General features: G+C 40.7%; 1 protein-coding gene across 1 annotated transcript; it reads right to left on the bottom strand.

Moving 5' to 3' along the window:
• Positions 1-1,300: 1,300 nt before the first annotated feature.
• Positions 1,301-25,819, bottom strand: ST13 (ST13 Hsp70 interacting protein). The gene is made up of 12 exons (XM_074871072.1): positions 25,608-25,819; positions 20,094-20,151; positions 17,734-17,803; positions 17,556-17,626; positions 16,974-17,040; positions 16,437-16,521; positions 14,315-14,425; positions 12,860-12,962; positions 9,445-9,561; positions 8,683-8,746; positions 7,387-7,487; positions 1,301-3,127 (listed from the first exon to the last, which is right to left on the bottom strand). The coding sequence occupies exons 1-12, from the start codon at positions 25,715-25,717 to the stop codon at positions 2,999-3,001; spliced, it is 1,086 nt and encodes a 361-aa protein (XP_074727173.1). The 5' UTR covers positions 25,718-25,819; the 3' UTR covers positions 1,301-2,998.
• Positions 25,820-26,082: the final 263 nt, after the last annotated feature.

Raw genomic sequence — 26,082 nt, 5'->3', positions numbered from 1 at the left:
TATTCACAGCCCAACACTGAAATGAAATTATCAAAAAAATTTTGGTAAAGGCACCAAGCCTTGCAGTCTCCATATTACTATACAATAGGGCTCACTGTGTAGTACAGTCTAAAAGTGGCATCTGACCTGTCATTTATTTTCCCTTGGGCAGCAGTTGAACCACAGAGGACAGACAAGTCACTCAGACAAACACACACAATAACAAGGCTACGACCCTCTACTACCAGTCAGCTGCAGGTGTATCATCATGTTCTCTGGCAGACCAGGTCATCTAATCTATGGCACTGGACTGGCCGAACAGCACAGTACGTGACTTGCTTCAAATGGCAGAAACGCACACCTGAGCCTGGGTCAGCTCCGCTGACACCGCACTGTGCTAGCTGAACCACCATACACACTGGCAGCTTTGAGAGTCAGATTGTCAGCCAAGTTGATTGCTGTTGCTGTACTTGTAACAACCTCCGTTACTCTGTGCTGCAATGGAAACAAATAACCTGAAGGAGCTGCCAGTGAATACTGGAGCAAGCACTGAAAATAACAAGTTCCTCACACAGCTACTTGTATCCCACATTTGGAACTTAGAATCTTTTCTCATCTCCTGTGCAGTTAACTTTCTGCACTTGCACTTCCGTTCAAACCAATTCAGCTGTTTGGACATCCACATGCCAACTGGGGGAACTGAGATGGGGTCCAAACAGCTCCTCAATTAATTTATCAGATAACACCAAAAACAAGGGAGTTACAGGATGTGCATGCTCCAAGAACAAGAATTCAGCTAGATTGCCAATGCTAACAGCAAAATTAGGGAGAATGTTTTTCTTGAGTCATTCAGCTCTGAATAAGGGCAACTGATGTGTTAAGCAAGCAGGCAGGACACAGATATGACTGTTTCTACTAGCTAGGGGTAACTTTCTACTTTTGACTAGTCATGGGCAGACAAACACAAACAGCTAAGATGGAGTAACAGGAAACTGTAGGGAATAAATCTATATTCAAGATACTCTAGATCATGCACAGCACATACACACCAGCCTGAATGAAGAAGCTGAGTTTCAGCCTATACTGACGGGTGACCTGCTTCAAGCATCTCCTCTTGGGAAGAGAAGATCAAGAATATGACCAAAAGCCAGGCACACAGCAACACTCAATCATAACTTGAGTTCATTTGGTCATGAAGACAAGCCCTTAAGCATTTAGTTCCAGTTTAAACCACAGTTATATATACAGTTTCATTAAAGCACTTCCACGTTTAATTTAAGCAAAATAGGTTTTATCAGAAAGTTACACAAACTCAAAAAGCTTTATTTTTCAAAACCATCCTTTATTTTTAAAGGCTAAGAGAAGTATTCAGAACTATATTTCTTAAGCAAAAAAGATTCACATTTCATTCTGCAGGGTCATTAGTATGAGAAAAGCATTTGGGGATTTATTTTTTGCAACTGTTGAGAGGTCCTACACCAATCCAGATTTATTTAAAAATGGTAACATCCGTTATGGCTTAAGATACAGAATTACAAAAGAGTAACACAAATGTTGAGATTCAAATGGTAAACAGGTAACTATGGTCATTCTTCCACAGAAAGATAATGTTTTAGCTAAGAAACAGAAGCAACAATTGTCTTTATTGGTAGACAAATCAACTGAACATCATCAGCACAGACACTGCTTCAAGGATACCCATGCTGTTCATCTGCAAGTTAGAAGAATGTTCCGCTTGCTTCAATTACTTCACCTTTTCCTCCATATCACAAGCCTCAAAACCACGGAAGTATGAAATCATGACAACAGCTTTTTGTTTTGGTTTGGGTTTTTTGGTGGGTTTTTTGTTTTTTTGCCTTTTTTTTTTTTAAAGAAAAGGATACAAGAAAAGATGGAAGACTACAGTATGCGGTGAAGGAAGAGTCATCACCTCTAAAGAGACAGCAGGACTTTGGCCAAGAAATTTTAATCAGTAAGCATGTAAGGACTCAAACCAACTCAGAACCCAGAGCTGCAATTTTGTTGGGTATTCTCCCCTTCACTGATTTGTAACTCTGCAGTTACATGTTCTGGATGGCTTGCATTCAGTGGGACAGAGGTAGTGATGGGAACAAGATTCCTTCCCTAAAGTTTCCAAATAGATGAAACCTGGTAAGCATGGCCCCAGTGAAGGGCAAGTGCAACCAGCGGAGGACCTGCCAACTGGGAAAGGACAAGAGCACAAGCACAGACAGTAAGATGCTCTCCCATACCCAGACTGATAAATAAAACGTTACGTAAAGGTGCTGGACAAGAATTGAGCAAGTAACAAAACCTCTGTGGCCTCTGCAATACCTGCTTCATGCCAGGTTGTGCAAAGGATAGGACTGTACCTTTGCTGCACAGTTGTGGTGATCAAAATATTACATTATTTGCAGTACTGCCAGAAGTTCCAGTGTGTAACTAGCTAGCATGCTTATACTGGTAATTTTAATATCTATATAAAGTCAGTCACCCATTTAAAAAAAAAAAAAATAAGGACTTGTATTTGCGGACAATTCCTTTATCCAGTTAATTCTTCAGACTTGTCCCACCTTTGCTATTTGTGACTAGGCCAACTTTTCTGTCCTAAAGGGATTAAGACAGACTTCAACTGTTAAAGTTCCTTTCTCTTTGCTCACTAAGAGTAATTAAAAAAAAAAAAAAATCCAAAACAACACAACAGCAGGTTTTTATCTTACACTCCTGGAATATTACAATTTCTTACAGAAGTGTTCATTCAAAGGAAACTCTGTAATACTTAAAATAAAAGGTTGCAACTCTTGGACAAGGAGGGATGGTTGAAACTAGGTCATCTGAGTATAATTTGAGTGCTGTAAACCAATCATTGAATAAAGTCAACACTTGGGGCTAGAGAGCAGTTCTTAGAACACCCCGTTTCTCTTCTTAAGAAGATCAGAGGTACAATGGTTTGTTTTATTGCAACACTGGTTAGCCAAATCCAATTCTTCCCAGATACGATTTTTAAGAACCAGGGATTTTATGGCTTACTGCCAAATTTGGCAGACAATTTACTGATGAGATTCATGACCTTGGGATTGTTCTGGTACTTGGACATATTTGCTGGGTTCTGAGCAACATCTTGGAACGCAACCATAACTTCTGGATCCTGCAGGACAAAGAGCAAAAAATTAGGGCATTTATAAAACAAGTCTACAGAAGTTAGTGGGTGCATGGTTCCAACACAAATCTAGTCTTACTCATCTTCTAACATAACAAGACTAGATTAGAGTTTCGGGCATGTTGTTAATGCTGCATCAGTAAACACCAGAATCACTATTGAACTTGTTACAATAATAGCTCAATGTGTGAGAAAGGGGATAAGAGTTCTTCCTCAAAACAGGAGCCAAACAGAGCCACACCTACTGGATTATTTCTATTCTGGCACCTTCAAATACTTTTTGAAGGAGGCAGGAGCTCTATGTGGGTAGCATGCATGATAGGATAACCCTCCTCTGTGCAACAGCTGCTACTCATCCCTTTCACCCCTTTTCCTTTTCGCAGCAGAAACTTTAATCTGCTGGACTGTGAGCAGATGATATGGCAATGTTTGGCTTTTTAAAATGCATCTAATTCTCAATCATTTCCCACCTCCTCTGAGAAATAACACTTGGAAGAGAACCTTGTTATCTCTCATCACGCTACTGTGTTGCAATTGATAAATACATTCACATACACATTAAAGTTAGTGGTCAAACAAATAACAACTTCATCTTCTCTATTTAATATGAGATGCATTAATCCATTTTTTCTGTACTTGTAGTACACATTTGGCCTCCACTGAACTAGAATTGGTTTTACTCATTTTACATGTGTATGTTTTCAACAGTGCCCTTTAATAAATCTGTACACACCAATTTTACATCTCAGCCTGGAAAAATGTTTCCATTATAAGCAGCTTCTGCAAAGATTCAAGTTTTCTTCAATTCAGCTAAAGTGCAAGCAGTTTATTATGTCCAATACAAATCATCTGCATTAGCTGTAATTTCACTTGCTCTTCTTTCTAGCACATTGAAGTAGTTTCACCGAAAAGATACAATTTCCCTAGACTTCTCACCCTTTGCTACTGCAGATATAGTCTTTGGACACCACCAAAAACCAACTGGTGTCCTTAAAGCTGTCTGTGCTACAGTAACATCATCCTGTATCTATTCTAGTATCAGACACAGACAAAAGCTGTTTAACAAGTCTGATCCAAAATTGCATTTGGTAGGTGTGGACTCCACTGAAATCACCCACATGGTTCAGTCATGTCTTACACATGTTGGGAACCAAGAATCAAGTCTTACCCTTTGTTAAAAGGATTTACAAGTGTTTTGTCTCCCTCACAAGAGGGAATCTGCAAACTCTATGAAAAATAGGATGCTGAAATTCAGAAAACAGATACTGGAGATATTTTCTCCACTTTACGGGATTTCTACACAAAGAAAAAAGATGACTTTCATAACCTGAAACTTCTTGAATTTCCAACTTCAAAATAGGGCATATGACTATAAAGATTGTGTCATGTTGTTAAATGTGTGTTTTCACCTGTATATGAATCTGGAACAAAAAGCTGAGTAAGCTTATTCACCGATTTGTGTCAAAGCACACCTAAACGAATGTTAAATATCCAATTTTATGCTGCATGTTCTATGGTCATGTAAATTCACAGCAAGTAAATTATTCTGTACTTGTGCAACTCCCCAGAAGCCTTCAACCTTGGACTGCGTTTATAAAAATGTTTAACACATCCAGGGTTTCACACTGATGAGCAGTGTGGCGTACTGAAAGGCATGGACTCCCCCATTATCAGAATAAAGTTTAAGGCTGAAGTTATCAACATTTCCGTAAGGAAATATTTTGTACACAGGCAGAATGGGAACCATTGTATAAAATGGCAATCGTGAAACATTCAATTTTCTAATGCTCTAGTCTTCAGTTGCAGAAGGATGAAAGATACTTCTAAGGAAAAAGTTATCACTATTCTTTTTTCAAACTTACACATTTTGGTGGAAGTCTGGGTCTAACATATGACTACATGTCAAATAAAGAATCCATAAATTCATCCTAACGCCTCACTCCTTTTGAAAAGAGCTTACATTTGACCCATGACAGCTCTCCAAAATAAAGTATCATTTTGTGTCCAGAGAAAGCAACTGCACATGCAAGATAGGAAGTACTATAGAACCCTCAAGAGAAACACACACAAAAATTTCAGCCAATTCTTCTGGAGATTAAAAAGCTTAGGGGCAAATAAGCTTAAAAGTCATTGCAAAAGGTCACAACTAATACCATTAAGAAGCTATGAAAAGAAATGCAACAGAAGTTTTACCACTGAGTCTTCTGTGCATAAAAGACTAATGCAGCCACAATTAAAAACAGAAAGAAAAAAAGAAAAAAGGAAATGTCCTGAAGACAATAAATCTTCAGCTAATGGAACTGGAAATCTTCATTAAGAAAGAAGTTTTTATACTAGTTTGCAGAGATTCTTATCTTTATGCCAATGATGAGCAATAACTTCTATAAACAAGTCCATAGGCAGCCATATCTGGTTCGTTGGTTGCTTCCACAGATGACAAGCTGAAGTTGACAGCATAACCGGTTTAACCTAGCTCATGTTCAGGCACACACAGTTGTAAGGTTTCCCAGGATGTTAACAGACTCAGGCATATTTCACTGTTAGCTCATGGAGAACAGTCTCAAAGATAACAAGATGATAGTCACTAAGTCTAAGGAGATTGAGAAGGTGTTCTTTACTCTCCGAACACTCCAGTTTCAGCAATAACTCCTCACTATGAAAAGCCTCTACTATACTGTCAGTTAAAATAGTATCTTAAGATTGGTGATTTGGGAGAGACTTCTGTGATTCAGTATCTTCAGACTTTTTCGTAACACTTCAGATACCCTATGTAATAGCTGCCAGCTACCATTATCCATCAACATATTCCACAGCTGCAATGAGCAGAAGCCAAGCAGCAGAAACTACTGTCTTTTAAGACCAGAGCTTACACTGCCTATTCCAAGAGGACCAGAACATAGTCAGCTGGACACTTTGGGAAGAGGTAGCGGCGCAGACATAGAGGAAATGCTGAATAAATCATATCTAGACGTAAAGTTTGTACAAAGAGGTCAGCAAGAGATCAGCAAGAGGTCAGCAGAGAGGTCAGTCAAGGCTTTGCTGACAGATTCTACATCTTAAAGCCTGCCTGCATTATCAGAAAACACCATCAACACACATTCTTGCAACAGAGTCCTACAGTATGTTGGGGTATATATAATCAGCATGCAACAGAGTCTTCTTAAAGGCGTGTGGCAAGCACTGAATATTTAGCTGCATCTCAAAGCTCTGTTTTCAGCAACTCTAATTTCAAACTCCTGTATCACAGCACAAATTAGCCAGGTAATGAATACAACTACAAGTCACAGACTTTTTTTGGATGGTTTGCATGCAAGTCAACATTGCTAACTGGGGCAGCCTAAGTAAAGGTTTGCTTCCAAACACCAGCAACCATTAAGGGAACCAGTGAGCTTTTCCATGGAAAGTGATGCCTTTTTGTGATTTCAGGGCATACCAAATAAGGGTCCCTTGTGATGCTTTTATTTGGATGGGGATCATAGTTGTTCAATGAGCTGAGACCACCACATAACTAGTATAACCACAGCAATCCAGAAAAAGTAACAAGACACTTTTACACTTGATCATATTAGTATGCAAATATGAGCTATACAGCTCAAATTTTTCCTAGCCCACCAGTCCCCAAAATTGATGTTGTTAGATACATCCTATTTAATCTGCTGGAATACTTTCCTTGTGTAAAAGTAGTCATGACATTGAGCAATTAACCAATCAATTAATCAAGCCCACTGGGGAAGTAAGCTTTCTGAACATGAGTTTAGAAAATGCCAGATGCAGAACTATTCTGATACTACTTTGCCTCTAGCAAAACCCAAACACTTAATCCCCTAAGAGAAAGACAATTATCATCTCAATATTACTGTAATGTATTGTGTTGCAACAATATTAACAATCATTTTTTGTTTGTGCATAATTAACTAACCCAATGTGTGTGCATTCAAAAAAGGAGCAAATGAATTATACCATGTGGAAAATAACCAGTGAAGACACTCAAAAGAGATGAGTTTTGTCTGTCATAGATGAGTATTAGGCAGAGGGGGCATCTTTAATTAAGCTCCCATCTGTTTGAAAAGTAGCTAACATTGATTCCAGGCAGTCTGGTGCCACACACAAGGAGAGAATTTCACAACAGAAATAAGCAAGCATCTCATTGCTATCCAGAAGGTCACATCTTTCTTTGTTCCCCTAGCTCATAGGCACTGTTCTTCCCTCATTCAGAACATTTAGCTTTGATTTTAACAAATACTAACCTGCATGGCCGCAAGGACTTCTGGATCACTGAGAATCTCATTGAGACCTGGCATACCTGCCATTCCTGGCATACCTCCAGGCATAGCCCCAGGAAATCCACCTGAAAATCCAAGACAAGAAGAATGCATGATGAGAAACATTTAATTCATCTATACAGGAGACTCACTGAGAGAGACTAAGACAGACTTCCTTTGCCACACCTGTAAAGCCACATCTTCCATAAGCCTACAGCTGGTCCACTGAATGGAAAGCAGTCTTTACCTTCTCTTTCTGTGAAGACCTACATCTTATTTCATCCATGTTTTTAACCCAAATGAACAGGAAGTTTGTAATGAGTGTCAGGTTCTAGCACCTTGTACACAGATGCAGTTACTTTTCTGGTTAACTTAAATGAAGTAGGTCTCGAGCCCAGGAACATAAGGAGTTAGAACACCTGGGGTGAACAATTCAAGGCAAAAGCAGATCAGCAGTAGTATGTCCCAAGCACATTCCACATTTGGCAAGAACTTTAGCTTTGAAAAAATTGTACTAACAAAGAAAAAAAAACAATCCCTGAAGCAAAATGCTTGAGGTTCTGTTTTCAAATCCTTAATCAGCAGCTACCCCAGCTGTGCTGAGTGAGCAGGGTAGATACGGTCTCTTTGGTTCCCCTAATAAGCTGATCCAGTTGGAACATGCACACAGCCTACCTCAACTATCTCTCAATCTTCAGGAGTACTTACTTCATTAGTACTTACTCTTGTTTATCCCCAGTTTATTGTATCCAAAAAGAACATGGAAAGCCCAATTTTTGTGGAACTGTTCAAGAACAGCTTTTCTGTAAGGTAAACTGCGCTACCTCCTTTGAGAATCTGTTCTGTTCAACAACAGCTTACAACCAGCACAGATTTCCCTAATATTCAATCCAAATTTTCAACTTGAAAACTATTGTTCTTAAGCAGAATGGGTCCAAGGCACCCTGGGTAATTCAGAAAAGGTTTTTATACTAGTTTTTCAACACATTATTAAGCAAATACTGCACCGTTGTTTTCTCAGACCTAAATCCTTTCATTGTTATTCATCGTTATTGATTTCTGTCTTCCCTCTGCTTGCTACCCAGCATCAATCCTCTTTAAGAGAGAGAATCCCATTCCTCTTCCCATTAGCGCTCAGTTATTGGTAGACAAATTCTAAACTTCATAAAATATTTTTTTCTCTGTCTTGAGAAAAAATGCTACAAAAACCATGGCTATAATATTCTACATGGAAACAACAGTCACCTCTACCTCAAGTATTGGCGCTTAAAAATAAAATACCTGGGAAGCCACCTGGGAAACCACCAAACTGAGCTCCTCCTGCCTGTCGTCTTGCTTCTTCCTCCTGCAGATGAAAGCACATAATTCCACACAAAGCAATGGAACTGCAGCCTGTTTTCTACTGCTCAACTGGTTTTAGGAGAAAAAAAATAACTCAGACTGTTTCAGGCAGGTAGGCTATCACAATAAACAAAGCACTTCACTATGTACAAAACCACGACAAGAAACAGTGATGTCTACTCTTACTTTAGTATGATTTTGCAGATAAGTTATTCAGAGTGTGTTTTTACTGAATATGAACTGCATTTGTTTTAGCTCTCAACTTACATTTTTAGAACTAACTCCTACCTGCAATGCATTAAAATATATCAGTAAAACATGAAGAGAAAGCAAGCAAACCATGTCAGGAAGTGAGGAAGAGAAGCAAAGTATTATCCTGAATTTAAAACCTCCCACTTGGGAAGACATAAGTACTTTAAGTAAAAACTATTCTGGTACAGTCATACAATAACTGATTTCTTGAAATACAGGATTAGTAGAGATTCTAGAGCCTGCTTTTGTCATAAGCAATAAAAGCAGATGCAGTACAATGGCCTCTTCTTCAGATTTCATTATTGGTCAAGTAACCAAGACAGAAATCAACTCTCCAAAATGTAATTCTAAGACTTAAAATGAAAGTAATTCTTCCCTGCAAATCATTTTAACCAAAATAACTATGACACTCTCCAAATTGTTAAGAAATATTAAAGCCTAGGTATTCACCCTTTGTGCTCTCTCATGCTCCTCCCGTGCCTTCTTCACTCTTTCCATTCTTTCCTTAATTTCCTTTTCTTCACGCTTCCGCTCATATTTTCGGCGATGTTCTGCAATTTTCTGTGCCTGTTACAATAGAATACCAAGATTTCATACACATTTCTAGCATATTACATAACATATTTCAATACAAAATACATGTAAACATAACCATCTGCTTTTACCAATTCTTAAAAATAAGATCTGACTTCACATCCTAAAAGCCCCTTTGTTTTAGGAACCATTTGCTATTTCCTCTCTATAGCCCTAACTGGATTCACCAGAACATGTACTCTAGTATACTTTTTTGCTGTAAAGCTCTGGGACTTGCACCATAGTTAATGTTATCATTCCACGTCCCTTTGTGCTTTTATGCTGAAATACTAATTTCTCCCAGGCTAAAACCAGCAACTGCTCTGGAAAAGGGAATTTTCACTGGCACAAGAAGAAGTATAATTCCCCTCTGCACACACACACTTTTTAGATAGTGTTATTGCTGTTTCAGATGCCTTTGCAGCATATATAGCTAGACATAAGCAAACCAAAGAATTCCTGAACCAAATCAAGAAAGGGCTGGTGGGGACAAAGTTTGCTTCCTATTACTCAGTTTTTCTCAAGTCTATCAAATCTACAGCCCCAGCAGAGGAGGGTAGTTAGCAGTGAACTCCCTGAGGCCCCTCACTCAAGGCTCATTATAACAACAGAACACTAACTGTAGCACTGCTTTCCTGAAATCAGAATGTATCCTTATATAGCATTGCAAAAAATGGTTCATGATTTCACAAATTGTGTATGATGATTACCCAGTGACACTTCTGTAACTAAAAAACAGCAAAATCAAGGTTCAAGAAGGGAGATACTAACTACTACTACAAAGGATACTTTTCTGTTCTTTCAGAATACTCTAAATAAAGAAATTTTAAGTAGTGAAGTTTCAATACAACTTATTTTAGCTAGGAGATACTCATTCCCTACCACATCATTCTTGAAGTACATCTGCCAGAGAAAGCACACTGCAGACAGCAGGACTGACCAATAGTGAGTTTAGTACATGTTATCAGAACCTGATGTTACAGTCATTCAATAGTTCATTAAGAGAGGTAAGTGTTTTGTGGTTGCTTTTTTATAATGAAACAAAGAGTTTCCAAGTTTTGATTTTCATTGTTTCTAAGTATTTCTCAAAATGAACTAAGAATTTTTAGAATTTGAGTTAGACTTTCAGCTGAAAGTGCTACAAACTAAGAAGTGCTAGGAAAGCTGGAAGTGAATAAATTAAGTGAATGTATCATCTTCACTTATTAAATAAAAAAATCACCCATGAAAAGATCATACATTTTTCCTTGAGCTACATGCACAAATTCCTATACAGCTGGCAACTACACATCAATATATCACAGACATACTCTGCTGTTTCTGTGCATGGGCAGATTAACTGGGAAATAAAAGGTTCCCCCTCAGTCAAACATTAAGTATACCTCTTATAAAGAAGGTTGAGACCTACGACCTAATTCTGTTTACCACAGATCAATCCAACACAGAAGGCTAATAGGTTGTAAGATGGTTTCCATTGTTGCTTTGCTGTCTACAAAGACATGGTAGAAAAACTGAAAGCTGAAGTTATTACACAAATGAACGTTTATGCATGTGATGGGTTAAGCCTGGCTGGCTGCCAGATGCTTGCTAAGCCACTCTATCATTCCCCCTCCTCAAAAGGACAGGGAGAGAAAAGATGAAGAAGCTCCTGACTTGAGACAAAGACAGGGAGATCTCTCATCCACTACCATCCTGGGCAAAACAGACTCAACATCAGGAAGATTAATTTAATTTATTGCCAATTAAAAGTAGCATAGGATGATGAGAAACAAAGACAAAACCAAAACCAGCTCCCCCCATCCCCTTCTTCCCAAAGCTCAACTTCACGCCTTCATTCCCCACTCTTCTACCTCCTCCCTCCACCCCAAATGGCACAGGGGGACTGGGGCTGTGGTCAGTTCACAACACTGCACCTCTGCCACTCCTTCCTCCTCACACTTTTTTCCTGCTCCAGCATGGGGTCCGCCCACAAGATACAGTCTTTCCCAAACTCTTCCACTGTGGGTCCTCCCCAGAGGATACAGTCCTTCCCAAACTGCTCCAGCATGGGTCCTCCCCACAGGGTATGGTCCTTAAGCAACAGACTGTTCCAGCACGGGTCCCCCATGGGCTGCACCTCCTGTCAGAAAACCAGTTTCTGTGTGGGCTCCTCTCTGCAGGCTACAGTTTCTGCCAGGAGCCTGCTCCAGTGTGGACTCTCCAGGGGCTGCAGCTTCCTTCAGGGTACATCCACTTGCTCTGGCATGGGGTCCTCCGTGGGCTGCAGTGTGGGTATCTGCTCCACTGTGGACCTCCATGGGCTCAAGGGAGATAACCAGGTTAAGCATGATCGTCTCTATGGGCTGCAGAGGAATCTCTGCTCCCGTGCCTAGCACACCTCCTCCCCTTCCTTCACTGATCTTGGTGTCTGCAGCATTGCTTCTCTCATTTTTGATTTTTCTCCTGTACTCCCCTCTCTCTCTCAGCTGTTGTGCTGCATTTTTTTAACATATTTAAGAAAGGGTTATCACAGAAGCACAACCGGCATCGCTGACTGGCTCAGCTTTGGCCAGCAGTGGGTCTGTTTTGGAGTCAGCTGGAACTGGCTCCATCTGACACACGGGCAGCTCCCTGTCTCTTCTTTCAAGAGGCCAGCCCTGCAGTCTCCACCTGCCCCCAACCTTGTCACATAAACCCAATACAATGCAACAGCTGCAATCTGTGGACTGTCAACCATTTTAAAGGAATATGCAAAACAGATGAAAAAGAAAACCTGCTATCAACAGTCTTACATTTGTTACAGAAAAGTTCTTCCTTAGAAGAATGCTGGGGTCAACCACTTGAGAAAAACTGAAAACCAGTCTTACAGAGTTTATGCTGCCCTCATGGGGTAGACTAATGAAAGTACAAATCACAGCAAAGAACCCTTCCTTTGTAAAACGTGTTTAGGATAAAGCTTGGATTAATTCAGAAACGTCTTGAAAAAATCCACTATCAGTGTTCTCTTGTTCTTCTGAATGTTTTTAATCTAGATTCTAAAATGCCTGGCAAACTTCAACTGCTTCAAATTCTTCTGTTAAGATTTTTAAAAAGGAACATAGTTCACTGCCATGCCCAGCCCCAGAGACTCAGTTTCTCTACACACAGCCATAAACAGCTATGATTGACGACAAAAGTATTTATAAACTCAGTTTGAAGCATCACATGACAGATGAACACATTCCCACAAGAAATGCATATAGGAAGAATTTGAAGGCAGCCATGTCACCCAAACAAATAGAGGAGGGGACCCCCATTATGCCTCCTCACTTACTCTTGGTTGCACCTCCTTCAGCATGGCGCTAGCATCTTCATCATAATCCAGTTTACAAGCTAATGCAAGATCATGAGCCGCCTCCTCCCAGTGACCCAGGAGTCTGGAATTCAGAAGACACCAACATTCAGAAGGAAAAAGCAAACTGAACTCTTACAGTTCTTCAAAATATTTACAACCACGCGGCATTCAGTACTTTTACGTGCAGCTATATGGACTTACAGAAGTTAAATAATCATGGTGTTTTCTGTAACCTGCACACTACAATGCCATTAGAAGATACTTGCTTGCTTCATACCCTTACAATAACTTTTGCTTGAAGTAACAATGAGGAAAAAAACCCTCAATCAGCCAGTGTCATTGTTTGCTATAAACAAGAAGGGTCTAAGAGGGAGGACGTACCCTACCTAAACATGTGAAGCACACTAATAAAAATACTCTGTACCAGTAGGCACGTGTTCAGTGTAAAACTACACCTTCTGTGTTCTGTACAAGTCTACACCACTACTACCTCAAGCTTAAGTGAGTGCTGAGTGAAGAGGGTTTAAACATCCTAGCCAACTGGATGCACCGTATCTTAGTTGAAGAGGTCATACAAGCTACTGCGTGCACTTCTTAACTATTCATTTATACAAACTCTTGATAATTTAAAATTTAAGCAAATGGTGGTATTCTTCAATGGTCAGAGCACTTCTGCCTACAGACAGACTAAGCTCTAGTCTTCTCACTCTTAGGGTACGTGGTGTTTATTAAAACTGCAGACATTAACAAACCACTCTCTGAACACTGTTTAAAATGCCTTTTTTATGGTAAGTTCTATTAGCATTTACTCCTTCCACTTTTATACAGACCAAAAGAAGTGTCACCTTACCTTTTTTTTTGGCCTATTTATTGTCATTTTAAAAAAGTTTAACTGGGGGGGGGGAGGATGCACACTGGCCCAATACCATTTTAAGTGATTACACTGTTTGCTTAATACCACTCTTCACTGCAACAAATGGCTCCCTAGGCAGTTTACTTTACTATGTAAAAGAGCTCTAGGATCTAATGGAATAAGGGCAGCAAAGAAATGTTTAAGAATTACAGGTTAGGAAATAAAAACTGAACTAAGTGAAAAAAGACCTCCAAACAAATAAACCTCACAGTCCTAGAACTCACAATTTTTAGCAAATGATTAGAAAATGCTATTCAGAACAGCACTAAGCCATTAGAAGATATGTTTAAAAAAAAAAATACAATGCCAGAAGAACTACTCATAAATTGCCATCAAAAAATCACCATCATCCTTTCTTTACTGTAAGTCATACACTCAAACAATGGCTTCTTGGCTCATGCCTACCACTTTCAGGTACAAGACAGACAGTTTAGAGACATAAAAGAAGGAAAGAATGCATAAACTAAACTCTTCCCCCCAGGTAAGTAAAGAGAGTATCAAGCACAGGTGCAGTTCATTACCTATGTGCTTTCCCTCTCCATTTGTAGGTCTGTGCCGAGTCAGGATTGATCTTGATGGCTCTGTCACAATCTCTAATGGCAGCATTTGGCTTCTGCAGTTTCACAAAAACACTGTGGGAACAAGAACATTTATTGTACATATTGAAATACCAAGTTACTAACTTAAGCTGGAAATAATTTTGGATGACTAACAGGCAAGCTAATGAGATAATACATTTGAAGAGATGAGTTCAAGAAGATTTCATAGTGATAATGAAGTCACTGAAATTTAGTTCCCCCTCCCCCCCCCCCCCCCCTTGTAGGTGAATCATTAGCAAGAAGCAATAGCATTCATTGTTCAGACTCAAGCCTTGCCAGCAAGAGTAACTTTAGTGCATGCAATGGACAGTTCAATTCCATGGTGTTTGGAATCTACAGCCAATGGCAACTAGCAGTTTGAACAAAACAACAATATTATTATGCACGCTATATTACATAGTCTTTAAAAGAGTAAGACAAAGCACGAGTTATCATGCAAGCTACAAGGATCAATGGCTAGAATCATCAGGAACTACAAAAAGAGACAGGAGATGAGTCATCAAAATTAAAAGAGGCAAAACAAAACAAACACAGAAAGTACCCCCAATCCCTTGTCAGTTAAGTGAAATAACTGCAAATGTTACAATACACAAGCATATCAAATTAACTAGTAGGGCAGTACTTTAGGAGGTTCAGGAATTTCGTATTAAAAATCTCTGAAGGAAACACTAAAAAACATTCCTGAACTGACAAAAGTATTTGATATTCAAGATACTCCAAGTCAGAACTTCAGCCCTTTTATATCTACTTGAAAACAATTTATCAGCAATTAACAAAATCATCTAGGTTGGAAAGGACCTTGAAGATCATCTAGTCCAACCGTTAAATTAACAGTGCCTGCAAGTGTGCTTGCTTGATAACAAGCCTTAATGAGGAAGTTAATGTCACACATTCTCTCCATGTCAGGAAACAGTCTCAAAGCTACACCTCGCCAATGAGAGGCATTCCAGTGCTGCTGTCTGCACAAAAACCTAGTCTCCCAAACAAAGCCCCTCCCACCCCCCTCCCCAAACCAAAATCCAAGTCCACCAGAGAGGTGGATTACTCCCAGCACTTGATCAGCACTGCTGTTACACTGCAGGTTTTACAATATATTGTTTGCTCTTTTCTACCATAGACCAAATTTACACTTTTCCTAACAATCTTAGTTTTCATTACTAATCCAAGTCCCAAGAAGATATGGCACTACAGGAGGTTTTGAAAATAGTACTATAACAGCAACAGTGTATTAAAGTACACAAGTGGTGTTACATGCAAAAACTCTAATATGGAAAGGAAAAACGAGCAAGGTGTGTACCAGTTAAGATGTACTAGAATGGAACAGTTAAAGGACACTAATTAATCACATGAAAGTCATCAGAAGTTGAACATTTTTTTGAATTATACCTTGCTATAGAAAAAATTCACTAAACTATCAAATCATCCATGGTTAGTGGGTTTTTTTGTGTAAAAGGAGGAAAAAAAGAAAATCTGTGGGAATTTCTGCTTCTGCAACCCAGACTTCTCTGGCCTTCCTCAAGAATTAGGAAGATGTAGATGTAATTAGCAGTGAGGTAGGTATTGAATGGGTTGAGAAATAGGTGTGTCCTGTTCAATCATAGGACTGTTGAACAGAAACCAGTCTACTTCACAGTGAACAAATTCATTTATCAGGTACAACAGGGAGAGAATTCACATGATCCACAATTAACTTTGCATCGAAACAGGACATGATTTCAATCATCATCTTAATCCCAGAAAAAAACTTCAGATTTTACAAGCATTTGTTATGCAGCATTATTCTAACTCAACATACCAAAAGCCATATTACCGCAATGCATTTTGGAACACCATTCTGTTATTTACTCTATTATCAAGACTCTTTATAGGGCTGCTTCAGCAAATCTGGTTAATCACATACAACAGAAAATGTATGAAGTGTACTTTTCCCTTTCCTTCATGTGGTTTAAGTTTACATAGATTCTCAAGTTGCCACTGTATTTAGGTTCCTTAAGGAAAATAACAGAACAGGCAGAAACATAAATACTAGTTTATAATGACTCACCTTGCTCTCTTGGCGTACAAGATGGCCAAACAAGGATTCAGCTTGATAGCATCTGTGAACAAGTCGACAGCCTTCTGAAGTTCACCTACATATGAGTACCAGTAAAGTTTCAATCATTACGCAATGAAATTACATCCAAATTGCTAAACCTGCCTTACAGGATGTTCTGTCCCTAGGCACTTCTTAAATGAAACATTATCAACAAAGGAAAATCAATTTCTCCTTCTTGGTACGTTACTGAAGTACAAACTCCAGAATTAATGCTGGAGGGGAGGAGAGACTTTTCCCAGTTAAATTAGTACATTTACCTTTGTATGCAATCAAATCGGAAGTCACCGCTTTATTACACAGCTTTTCACTGCATTAAGACAAACCACTGGAGACACTAATCATAATATGTAGGGAAGTACTAAAATGATCAATTTGTAATTAAGATGCTGCAGTACCTCATTTCCCCTTGCTCTGCCCAAAACTATAACTACATTGGGAAGACAGTACATAATGTCCTTAAATACGCAGCAAAAAACAATTTCTCACCTTCACTTAGAGCATTTATCGCTTCGATCTTCTTCTCATTAGCTTGATCCATCATCTCTTCAGTAACCTAGGAAAATAAAGAAAATTAAAAACACACGCAAAACCCAAAAGCTGTAGAGTCTAGGCCAGAATTACCATGCTAATACAGTGCCAAAGAAAGGACCTTCAGTTTTCTCATTCCAGTATCTTGTTTCTAATTTGCATTGAAATCACAGTTAAAAAAAAACAAACAAACAAACTTTGCTTTCAGCTTGGAGACATTAGCCACCATTACTATGAGATAGAAAATGCTCAAAAGATGGCAGATTTCTAACATATCCAGTTTTCACAGGTGTTTTGATAAATTTTTTTGGTGTTTTCTGACCTGATTCTCCTCACTTAACTTTTTGATGGACTCTAACCTTGAATAAGAAAAGACTGTGGTTTTAAGCCAGTAAGGTCTCTAGGAGAAAAAGACCCAAAGCAACAGCTGGCTACCTAGCTAATGTAGTACTCATCCCCTCTCAGCTGCTATCCTTGACTAAACTGGAAACCTCTCTCTATCTTTTCTCCTGCCACAGACATTGAAAATATTGTGCTTACCTCAACATTTTCATCTCCCATTTCTTGAGGCTCATCATTGTCTGGTTCAATCACTCCCTCATTGTCAATTTCTGGGGGAAAAACAAAAAGCAAGATTAAGCTCCATCTACAAACAGAGAGTATTTCCAGAATCATATTCAAATTGGTGAACTGTGGTAAAGTCATTTATTTTCCACACCTAAGTCACTCTCTTCACTTTCTGGTTCAGGTGATTTAACTGGCTCCTCTGGCTGTTCCTCTGCTTTGCTCTGAAAGAGAAATGTATTTGTAAGCATACATTATTTCTGACTGATATTCTATTCCCACTCTAATAAATAACAATGCATCAGAAAATTTAAAATTAATCTCCAAAGCATCAGATTGCTCTACAGCTAAACTGTTTTATTTTTAAGATACAAATCTCCTTTTTTCACCTCTCAGATTAAGTCTATCATGCATGCAAATAATTCAGAGCCCAAATTTTGACTCACGAACTTCTATTATTGGTAAAGCCCATCCTTCAAATTGTGTAATTTGATAATCAAAACCAAGTAATTCAGGTAATACCCAATTCAGAACCAGTTTTGCAATGATTACTCTTCCTGCCTTCCCTCACACATTCTCTGAATCAAAAATTCTCTCAATCTAATACTATTAAACTAAGGTCCTTTACAGTGAACAATAAGCTGGTATCAATAATTAAAATAGTTTCCATTTGCCAAGGTCAAAGATCTTTGCCACTTACACATACTTAGAATGTTTTTCTATCAACTTCTAACTACATTACTAATTTCCTCTGAATCCCGTAACTTAGCACATCCTCCTTTAGCACAGACATAAGATGCCTGTCTTCATATTCAGTGTCACAGATGATACTCACTAGATACGCACAATCCCTCCATACAGTTCTAACTAACCAGTAATTCCAGCATCCACTGTCTTGTTAAATCCAAAAAAAGAATTCTACTTTTTCCAAAAGAATTTCAAGCTTGGGGAAAAAAAATCACTAGGTAAAAAACTGGCTGGATGGCTGGGCCCAAAGAGTTGTGGTGAATGGAGTTAAATCCAGTTGGCGGCCGATCACGAGTGGTGTCCCCCAGGGCTCGGTTTTGGGGCCACTCCTGTTTAACATCTTTATTGATGATCTAGACAAGGGGATCGAGTGCACCCTCAGTAAGTTTGCAGATGACACCAAGGTGGGTGGGAGTGTTGATCTGCTCGAGGGTAGGGAGGCTCTGCAGAGAGATCTGGACAGGCTGGAGCGATGGGCTAAGGCCAACTGTAGGAGTTTCAATAAGGCCAAATGCCGGGTGCTGCACTTGGGCCACAACAACCCCCAGCAGCGCTACAGGCTTGGGGAGGAGTGGCTGGAGAGCTGCCAGTCAGAGAGGGACCTGGGGGTGTTGATTGACAGCCGGCTGAACATGAGCCAGCAGTGTGCCCAGGTGGCCAAGAAGGCCAATGGCATCCTGGCTTGCATCAGAAAGAGCGTGGCCAGCAGGGACAGGGAAGTGATCTTACCCCTGTACTCGGCACTGGTGAGACCGCACCTCGATTACTGTGTTCAGTTTTGGGCCCCTCACTACAAAAAGGACATTGAATGACTCGAGCGTGTCCAGAGAAGGGCAACGAAGCTGGTGCAGGGTCTGGAGCACATGTGGTACGAGGAGCGGCTGAGGGAACTGGGGTTGTTTAGTTTGGAGAAGAGGAGGCTGAGGGGAGACCTCATCGCCCTCTACAACTACCTGGAAGGAAGTTGCAGAGAGCTGGGGATGAGTCTCTTTGACCAAGTAACAAGCGATAGGACAAGAGGTAATAGCCTCAAATTGTGCCAGGGAAGGTTTAGACTGGATATTAGGAAGCATTTCTTTACAGAACAGGTTGTTAGGTGTTGGAATGGGCTGCCCAGGGCAGTGGTGGAGTCCCCATCCCTGGAGGCGTTTAAAGTCAGGTCGACATAGCGCTGAGGGGTATGGTGTAGTTGGGAACTGTCAGTGTGAGGTTAATGGTTGAACTAGGTGATCTCCAAGGTCTTTTCCAACCTAGATGATTCTGAAAATCCTGCCATGAATATCCACAAGCCAAATTTATTATCTTCCTTAAAACAAACGAACAAACAACAACGAAAAACTCTTCCACAATATTGCCTTAAAAGTTGATAGTTCAACTGTTCATTACCTAACGATGCTCAACAATACTTCTCATGCAAAGATTATAACTTAATCCAGTAATGACTATAGAAAAGGTATATAAACAGACAGTGAATATATAAAACAAAGAAATCAAGACTCAGGCATGTGCACTGCACAGAACATCAGGCATTCAGGATTAGGGAAATGGAGCATGATAACACTTGAAATAACTAGGAAGCCATCTGTAACAAGTCATCTACAATATGCAATGGGCAGGCTTCAGGCTAAACTGCCACACTCACTCACCCTAGCGTATTCACCCACCCTATTTGAGTGAAAATTGACGGCAATTTTTCCCCTCCTCCTGCTCAGTAATTTTTGCAGAGTCCAAAGGTTATTTTTCAAAGATAAATTCTTCATATCTCACCTTACTTGTCTCCTCTGTGGAGGCATTGGCTGGAGCAGGCGGTATTGTGCCTCCCATACTTTTCAGCAAAACAGAAAAGAGAAAAAACAAAACAGTAAGATTATCAAAATAGTGACATGTATTTTATAATCCTGTTGATAATCTCAGCTTTTTGTTGCAACACAAAAGACCATGATCCAATTCACTGTAAAACCAGCAAATAAAAAGCACACATCCACCATTCTTTTCTCAGTTTAACATAATGCACACTCTGTCTGTTGGCTTTTTCACCTAGAACTCCACTGTGACTTGTATTCACGCACATCACACATCACCCACCCACCCTTTCTCCCAAGGAAAAGCTACTTCCTTGGCTCAAATGGATTTTCTCCTTAAAAATGTAACTTATGTTTTAAGTCAAAATTAAGTATTTTTATTAAAATTAGAATTATGTTTGGAACAGAGTTCAAAGAAATTAAAGAGAAGCATAATGGCTTAAAATGCTTATGCAATTAGAAAATTGCTGCCTACAAAAAAACGTCATTTCTCCTATGTATTGCAATATTCATGTCTTGCCTTAGCTACAAGTTAAGAAGCATTCTATGTATAGACAGCATGCTTTCAATATAGAACACACTTCTACATTATACCGACTTTGGTTAGCAGCCAGAAATAAGCATAGGCTGAATTCTCCAACATCTAATCACACCTAATGGCTGGCTGCCACAACAACTACCACTCCCATCTACCCCCTGCCCCACATTCCCACCTACTGAGAGTTTTCAACTGCTCTGGCCATACACACACCAAAGGGCAAAAAACATTTCTATGAACTCAACACACTCCTTGGGGCCCCACACAACTGGTTAGACATGACGCAGGGGAGAGGAGAAGGAAATGGACAAACGGGAGTGGGCAGGTGTCCTGGTTTCGGCTGGGACAGAGTTAACTTTTCTTCTTAGTGGCTAGAATAGTGCTGTGTTTTGGATTCAGTATGGGATTTGGTATGAGAAGAATGCTGGTAATACACTGTTTTCAATTGTTACTAAGAGATCAAGGACTCTCCAACTCACCGTGTCCTGTCCATGCGCAGGTGTACAAGAAGCTGGGAGGGAGGAGAGCTAGAGCACCAGACCCAAACTAGCCAGTGAAATATGCTATATCATATAATGTCATGTTCAGTGTATAAAGGAGGGTTGGCCAACAAGGAGGCAGGTTCTTTCTCACTTCTGGGACCGCGATTGCGGGAACTTGGTATTTCAGTATTGCTAGCCAGGAACAGGCTGGGTATCGATCAACAGGTAGTGATCAATTGCATTGTGCATTAGCCATTTGTACTTTCTATTATTGTTATTGTTTTATTTTAATCATTAAACTGTTTTTATCTCAACCTACAAGTCTCCCTTCACCCCTCCAATTCTATCCCCCATCCCCTGGGTGAGGGAGGGTGAGCGAGCGGCTGTGGAGTGTTTGGCTGCCAGCCGGGTTTAAACCACGACAGCAGGAAGAACTGGAAGGGTGTAGGACTATCTTCTTTCAGGAATTAGTGCCACATAAACATATATCCTAAGGATGAGATCCTACAGCTTCTTAAGTCAGGCTGCTGCAGCCGTTTTCCCCTTTTTCCTCCCTCCTGTCACCAGCACCATCTCACAGTCAGGCCCCAAACTGGCTGAAAACAAACCTGGATGGGGTGAGACAGGACAGGGCAGTGATGAATTGGGGGAGAGAAGGTAGAAGAGGGAAGAGGAGGTGGCAGGATTGACAGATCCAGACACAAGGCCCTGTAGCAAAAGGCAAGCAAACAGCACTATCCTACCTCTAGTTTACAAGGATAAACTGTCAAGAAAAAAATACCACAAGTTACAAAACCCAGCATCTTCTGAAGCTATTGCAAAAATCTAGATGTGTCCCTGGAACGTTCATGTTACTTAATCGAAGTTATACTGCAAGGACTAAACAACTGCAGTCTGATAAATCATTATAGAACTAGACAAGAAACACAGTACATGTAGTAATTGTTCCTCCTAAATTTTTACCCTTGTAGGCTGACAATAGGGCACATAATTCTCTACCAGTCTCTAAAAATCAGAGTTTTTTTCTAGACTGTAGAGAAGCCTTCGAACTTCTCCTACACAAAGGAAACTACAAATTCTGAAGCGTTTTAGTAGTGCTAACAGCTAATATCCAGAGTAACACAATGCTCACAATTTAAGATCCATCTAATGCTTGTTGGTAACACTTTTTTTCTTTTTTAAACAGTAAGACTCTTTCAAAGCCTTGCTTCCTGGAAAAAGACTGAGAACCCTCTAACTCAAGAAGGTCAATAACATTCCCAGCTTTCACTCATGTATTTAAGAACAGCTCAAGCTAAAAAAACCACAGAAATCAAATTATTGAGCAATTCCAAGATCAGCTGGTTTTAAGTCTGACACCTTGCATCATCTCAAGGCTGAAACAACCTGATCTGTCATCTTTGCCCTCTTCACACCTCCCTGAAAACTCTCCATGCTTAGAACAGTCCATGAGATACGTTTAACTAATACGTATACACATTTTATAATATGCTATTTCATGAACTGCCAGGGCTAAACAGTTTCACTCCTAGTCCTTGAAAGTTTTTACTATCCAGTTATCCTCTATTTAAACTAGGGTTACATTCCCAGAACAATTCAAAAGCAAGTTACTCTAAAATCCCTTAAACCAGTAAGTAAGGATAGCAAGGACACATGCAGTTTGCAGTGTATTTAACCTCAATGGTATACAGATATTTGAGACACACTTGTAAGAAAAGGCAGGTACTGAGCCGTATAAATAGCACACACACAAAAATATTTTAAATTAAACCTTTGTGCTAAAACAGAGTTGTGCAATTCCAGTAACAACTCTTGGGAGCTGTCAGGACTCCACTGCAAGAATGACTCCTTACTTCCACTCATCACAGTGATGAGAAGCGCTGCTTTTGTAACTTGTTGGAAGAACTGCAATTGTTATTTCTGCATACTCTTTCATCACTGACAGCAAAATTATCTTTAAATTGGATTACCATGAATTCAAGAGGGTCAAAAATCTATTTGAACAAAACAACAACAAAAAAAGGCAAAAAGCCCTGTTCATCAATTAGGGATCCTGTGCTTTACTTTTAAGGATTGCTATTGTTTCTTTGCTCAATTGCAGGTTTTTGAAACGTGTTCCCTTTAATGACTCACTTCATAACAATTCAAGTAGAAATATTTGCATTTTTATGCAATTATTAAAAAGCAGGCATGACTAAAAGGGATGTCAAAACACTTTCCAAACATAATCATACACTAGTGTACGCCTTCTATACAGAGAGCATCTACATTAAATGCAACAGCTAGACAGAGGTTAGAAGATAACAAGTGCATGAAAACAGGTAGGACTTAGGTTTCTGATGCAATATTAACAGCTAGTCAGAAATAAAGTATCCCATTCTGGCTTTACAAGCAGTTAGCATAATTTAAGTTAGAATCATTAGCTTTAAGGGGGGAGGGGGGGAAAAAATCAAATCAATCATCGGAATTTTAGCTGAAAGATTTAATGATGAATTTCAGTATCATTTAGTCATTATTCTGTAATCACTTACAACATTACCTTGGTGACTAAACCTGTGTTTTTCAGATCAATACAGGTAAACCTGACAGATATAAGACTCACTGAGTTTATTTCCACCTGAAGCCAGACCGTGCAAAGTTTCAAACAGTTTCCAAAGAATGAGAAGACCCTATAAATACACTTAATAGTCCTACTGCAAATAGCACTATTATGGAAGGGCAGAGGGCAACCCACCAGACTTCCAGACAGTTTGACATGAAAAGTAATTTGGCTACCCCTGCAAATATCCAAGTGTGTAACTTACCCAAATATGTGAAAAAAAACAGTAAACTTAAGAAAGCTATAGGAGACTCTACTTCAAAATACTTTTTAACTTCTGAGATAAAGATATATAGTACAGATTTTACATGGAAAGCACATTCCCCAGTTCAAAACTTAATTTTTATACTCATAATACAAGCGCCCTTCTATTAACCAGATACAAACTCTAAAAATTAATCTGGAAGTTAGAGCCCTCCCCATTAACATGGGGAAAGTTAGAAATCAGATGATCACCTTTCCACTCCCTAACTCTTTCTTTGGCCAGAAGAAGTCGGTGTTCTTCCTCTCCCTCCTAAAATACTCTGCTCACACCTTAAGAATTACACAGTGGAAGTAATCTAGGGTGAGGCACTGAAGTCTTTTACAGTAGCTAAAGGAACTAAAGATCTGCAGTGGGATAAACTCGACATGCATTTCTTTCCTAGGCATATGTGCAGCTATCGGTACTGCAAAATCAAGTGAAGTTAAATAGGAGTGGTTTTACAACCACGCCAATATTCAGATGCATAAAAAAGTTTAGACATCACTGTAAAAAACCCCAAATAGTTCATTGCAGTCACTTTTATTATGACATACTGTGAAATGCAATATTTACTTGTATACATATGCACACAAAGTCTCACTAGTTTTTCAACTAATTATAAGTACTATACAGCAGAAAAGTTATAATACTTGCAGATTAAAGCAAATTTTCTGAAACAAATCCCAGTTTGTCACTAGATAAAAATCTTTTAAGTTCCCCTTTCATAAAAGGTGTATCTGTAAGGACTTTGCTCACTTCTCAGAGTTCTTTAGCACATCGAGGGTTATAGCTACAAAAGCCAAACAGAGGTACCCCAGCTGAACACAGGGGCTTTGGGGGGGTCTCTGCCAGCAGCAAAGGAACTCAACCCTTCCAACCTGATGCTTCTGGATGCTCAAGGTGGAACCCAGGGGTGTTTTTATATTGAGAAGCATCTGCTATGACAGGCCACAGGCGCACAGAATACTATATGCATAGCAAATGTTTGAAGTGCCCTCACAGAGGAGCAAGATTTTAACTACTCGATACATGAAACTTCAAGGGGCAAAACACATTTTGGCCAGGAACCATTCCGCGTGTGAAAACTGTCAGGTATTTTATGCTTTTGGGTACCAGGATGTAACTCAACGCCACTCACCTCCCCACAAACTCGGCTCCTTTTAAGACAGGCTAGCCAACTCTGCTGCATAATGCGAGAATTAGCTGGGTAAGTATTACTCTGGGGCTTTCCAGCCTGGAAAGCCGAGCCACTGAGATGGCCAGGGGGCAGGCTTTTACAACGGGAAGAGCCAGAGTTTAAAAAACAAAATAAAAAAATAACAAGTCTTTTTAACGCTCGAGTTGTAACCCCGGTGCGCCCTGCGGCGGGAAGGGGAGGAAGGGAAGGCGGCAGCGCACCGGAGCCGCGCACCGGCGAAGACCCGCCGAGCGGGACCGGCAGCAGCGGTAGCGCCGCACCCCCCCGCCCCCCTTCGCGGCCACGCGGCGGGACCGCGCGCCGACACGTGCCACCCCCGCCCCCACTGGCGAAACACGCCCCCTCCCCCGCGCCCCGCGCCAGACCCCCCCCACCCACCCCCGCGGCCACCTCAGCGGCAGCGCGGCCCAGGACCGACCTCTCCACCCACTCGCGGAGGAAGGCCAGCTCCTCGGAGTGCAGCAGCCCCGGGTTCTGCTTGCAGAGCCTGACGAAGGCCCGCAGCTCGCTCAGCTTACGCGAGTCCATGGCGGAACGGCACGGGGGAGGCAGGGGCCGCAGCTCGCCCGCTTCCCTGCCCAACCGCCGCGCGGCGCCGTGGAAGCTTCCAGCCCGCCCCGCCCACCGCGAGGCCCCGCCCTGCCCGCCGGGCCACGCCCGCCCCGGGGCTCGGCCACGCCCCACCGCCGCACAGCGGCGGGAACGTTCTAGAAACGGAGGTGGCCGCCGAGCGGCCCGGCCCTGCCAGGCGCAGCATCGCTCCCCCCTCGGTGCTGTCGCCCGCGCGTTCCCCTTCCCGCTGCCGGAGCCCCGCCGGGGCCTGGGTTCCCCCGCGTGTTTCCCCTATGGGCGAGACAGGCGGCCTCCGCGGGCGCCTAAACCGGTGCGGTGCC

This window comes from Strix uralensis, chromosome 5 (genome assembly GCF_047716275.1).
Source record: "Strix uralensis isolate ZFMK-TIS-50842 chromosome 5, bStrUra1, whole genome shotgun sequence".
Lineage (NCBI taxonomy): Eukaryota > Metazoa > Chordata > Aves > Strigiformes > Strigidae > Strix > Strix uralensis.
The sequence above is the reverse complement of the archived record's forward strand: the minus strand, read 5'-3'. Positions and strand labels throughout refer to the sequence as shown.

What these genes read in the sequence shown, in the direction of transcription:
- ST13 (XM_074871072.1), bottom strand. Translation starts at nt 25,717, where the DNA reads ATGGACTCGCGTAAGCTGAGCGAGCTGCGGGCCTTCGTCAGGCTCTGC. An exon ending in TTGTACGCCAAGAGAGCAAG is followed by an intron (nt 14,426 to 16,436) that starts GTGAGTCATTAT and finishes TTGTTCCCACAG; the next exon opens with TGTTTTTGTGAAACTGCAGA. An exon ending in AAGTCCTTGCGGCCATGCAG is followed by an intron (nt 3,128 to 7,386) that starts GTTAGTATTTGT and finishes TTTGTCCTGCAG; the next exon opens with GATCCAGAAGTTATGGTTGC.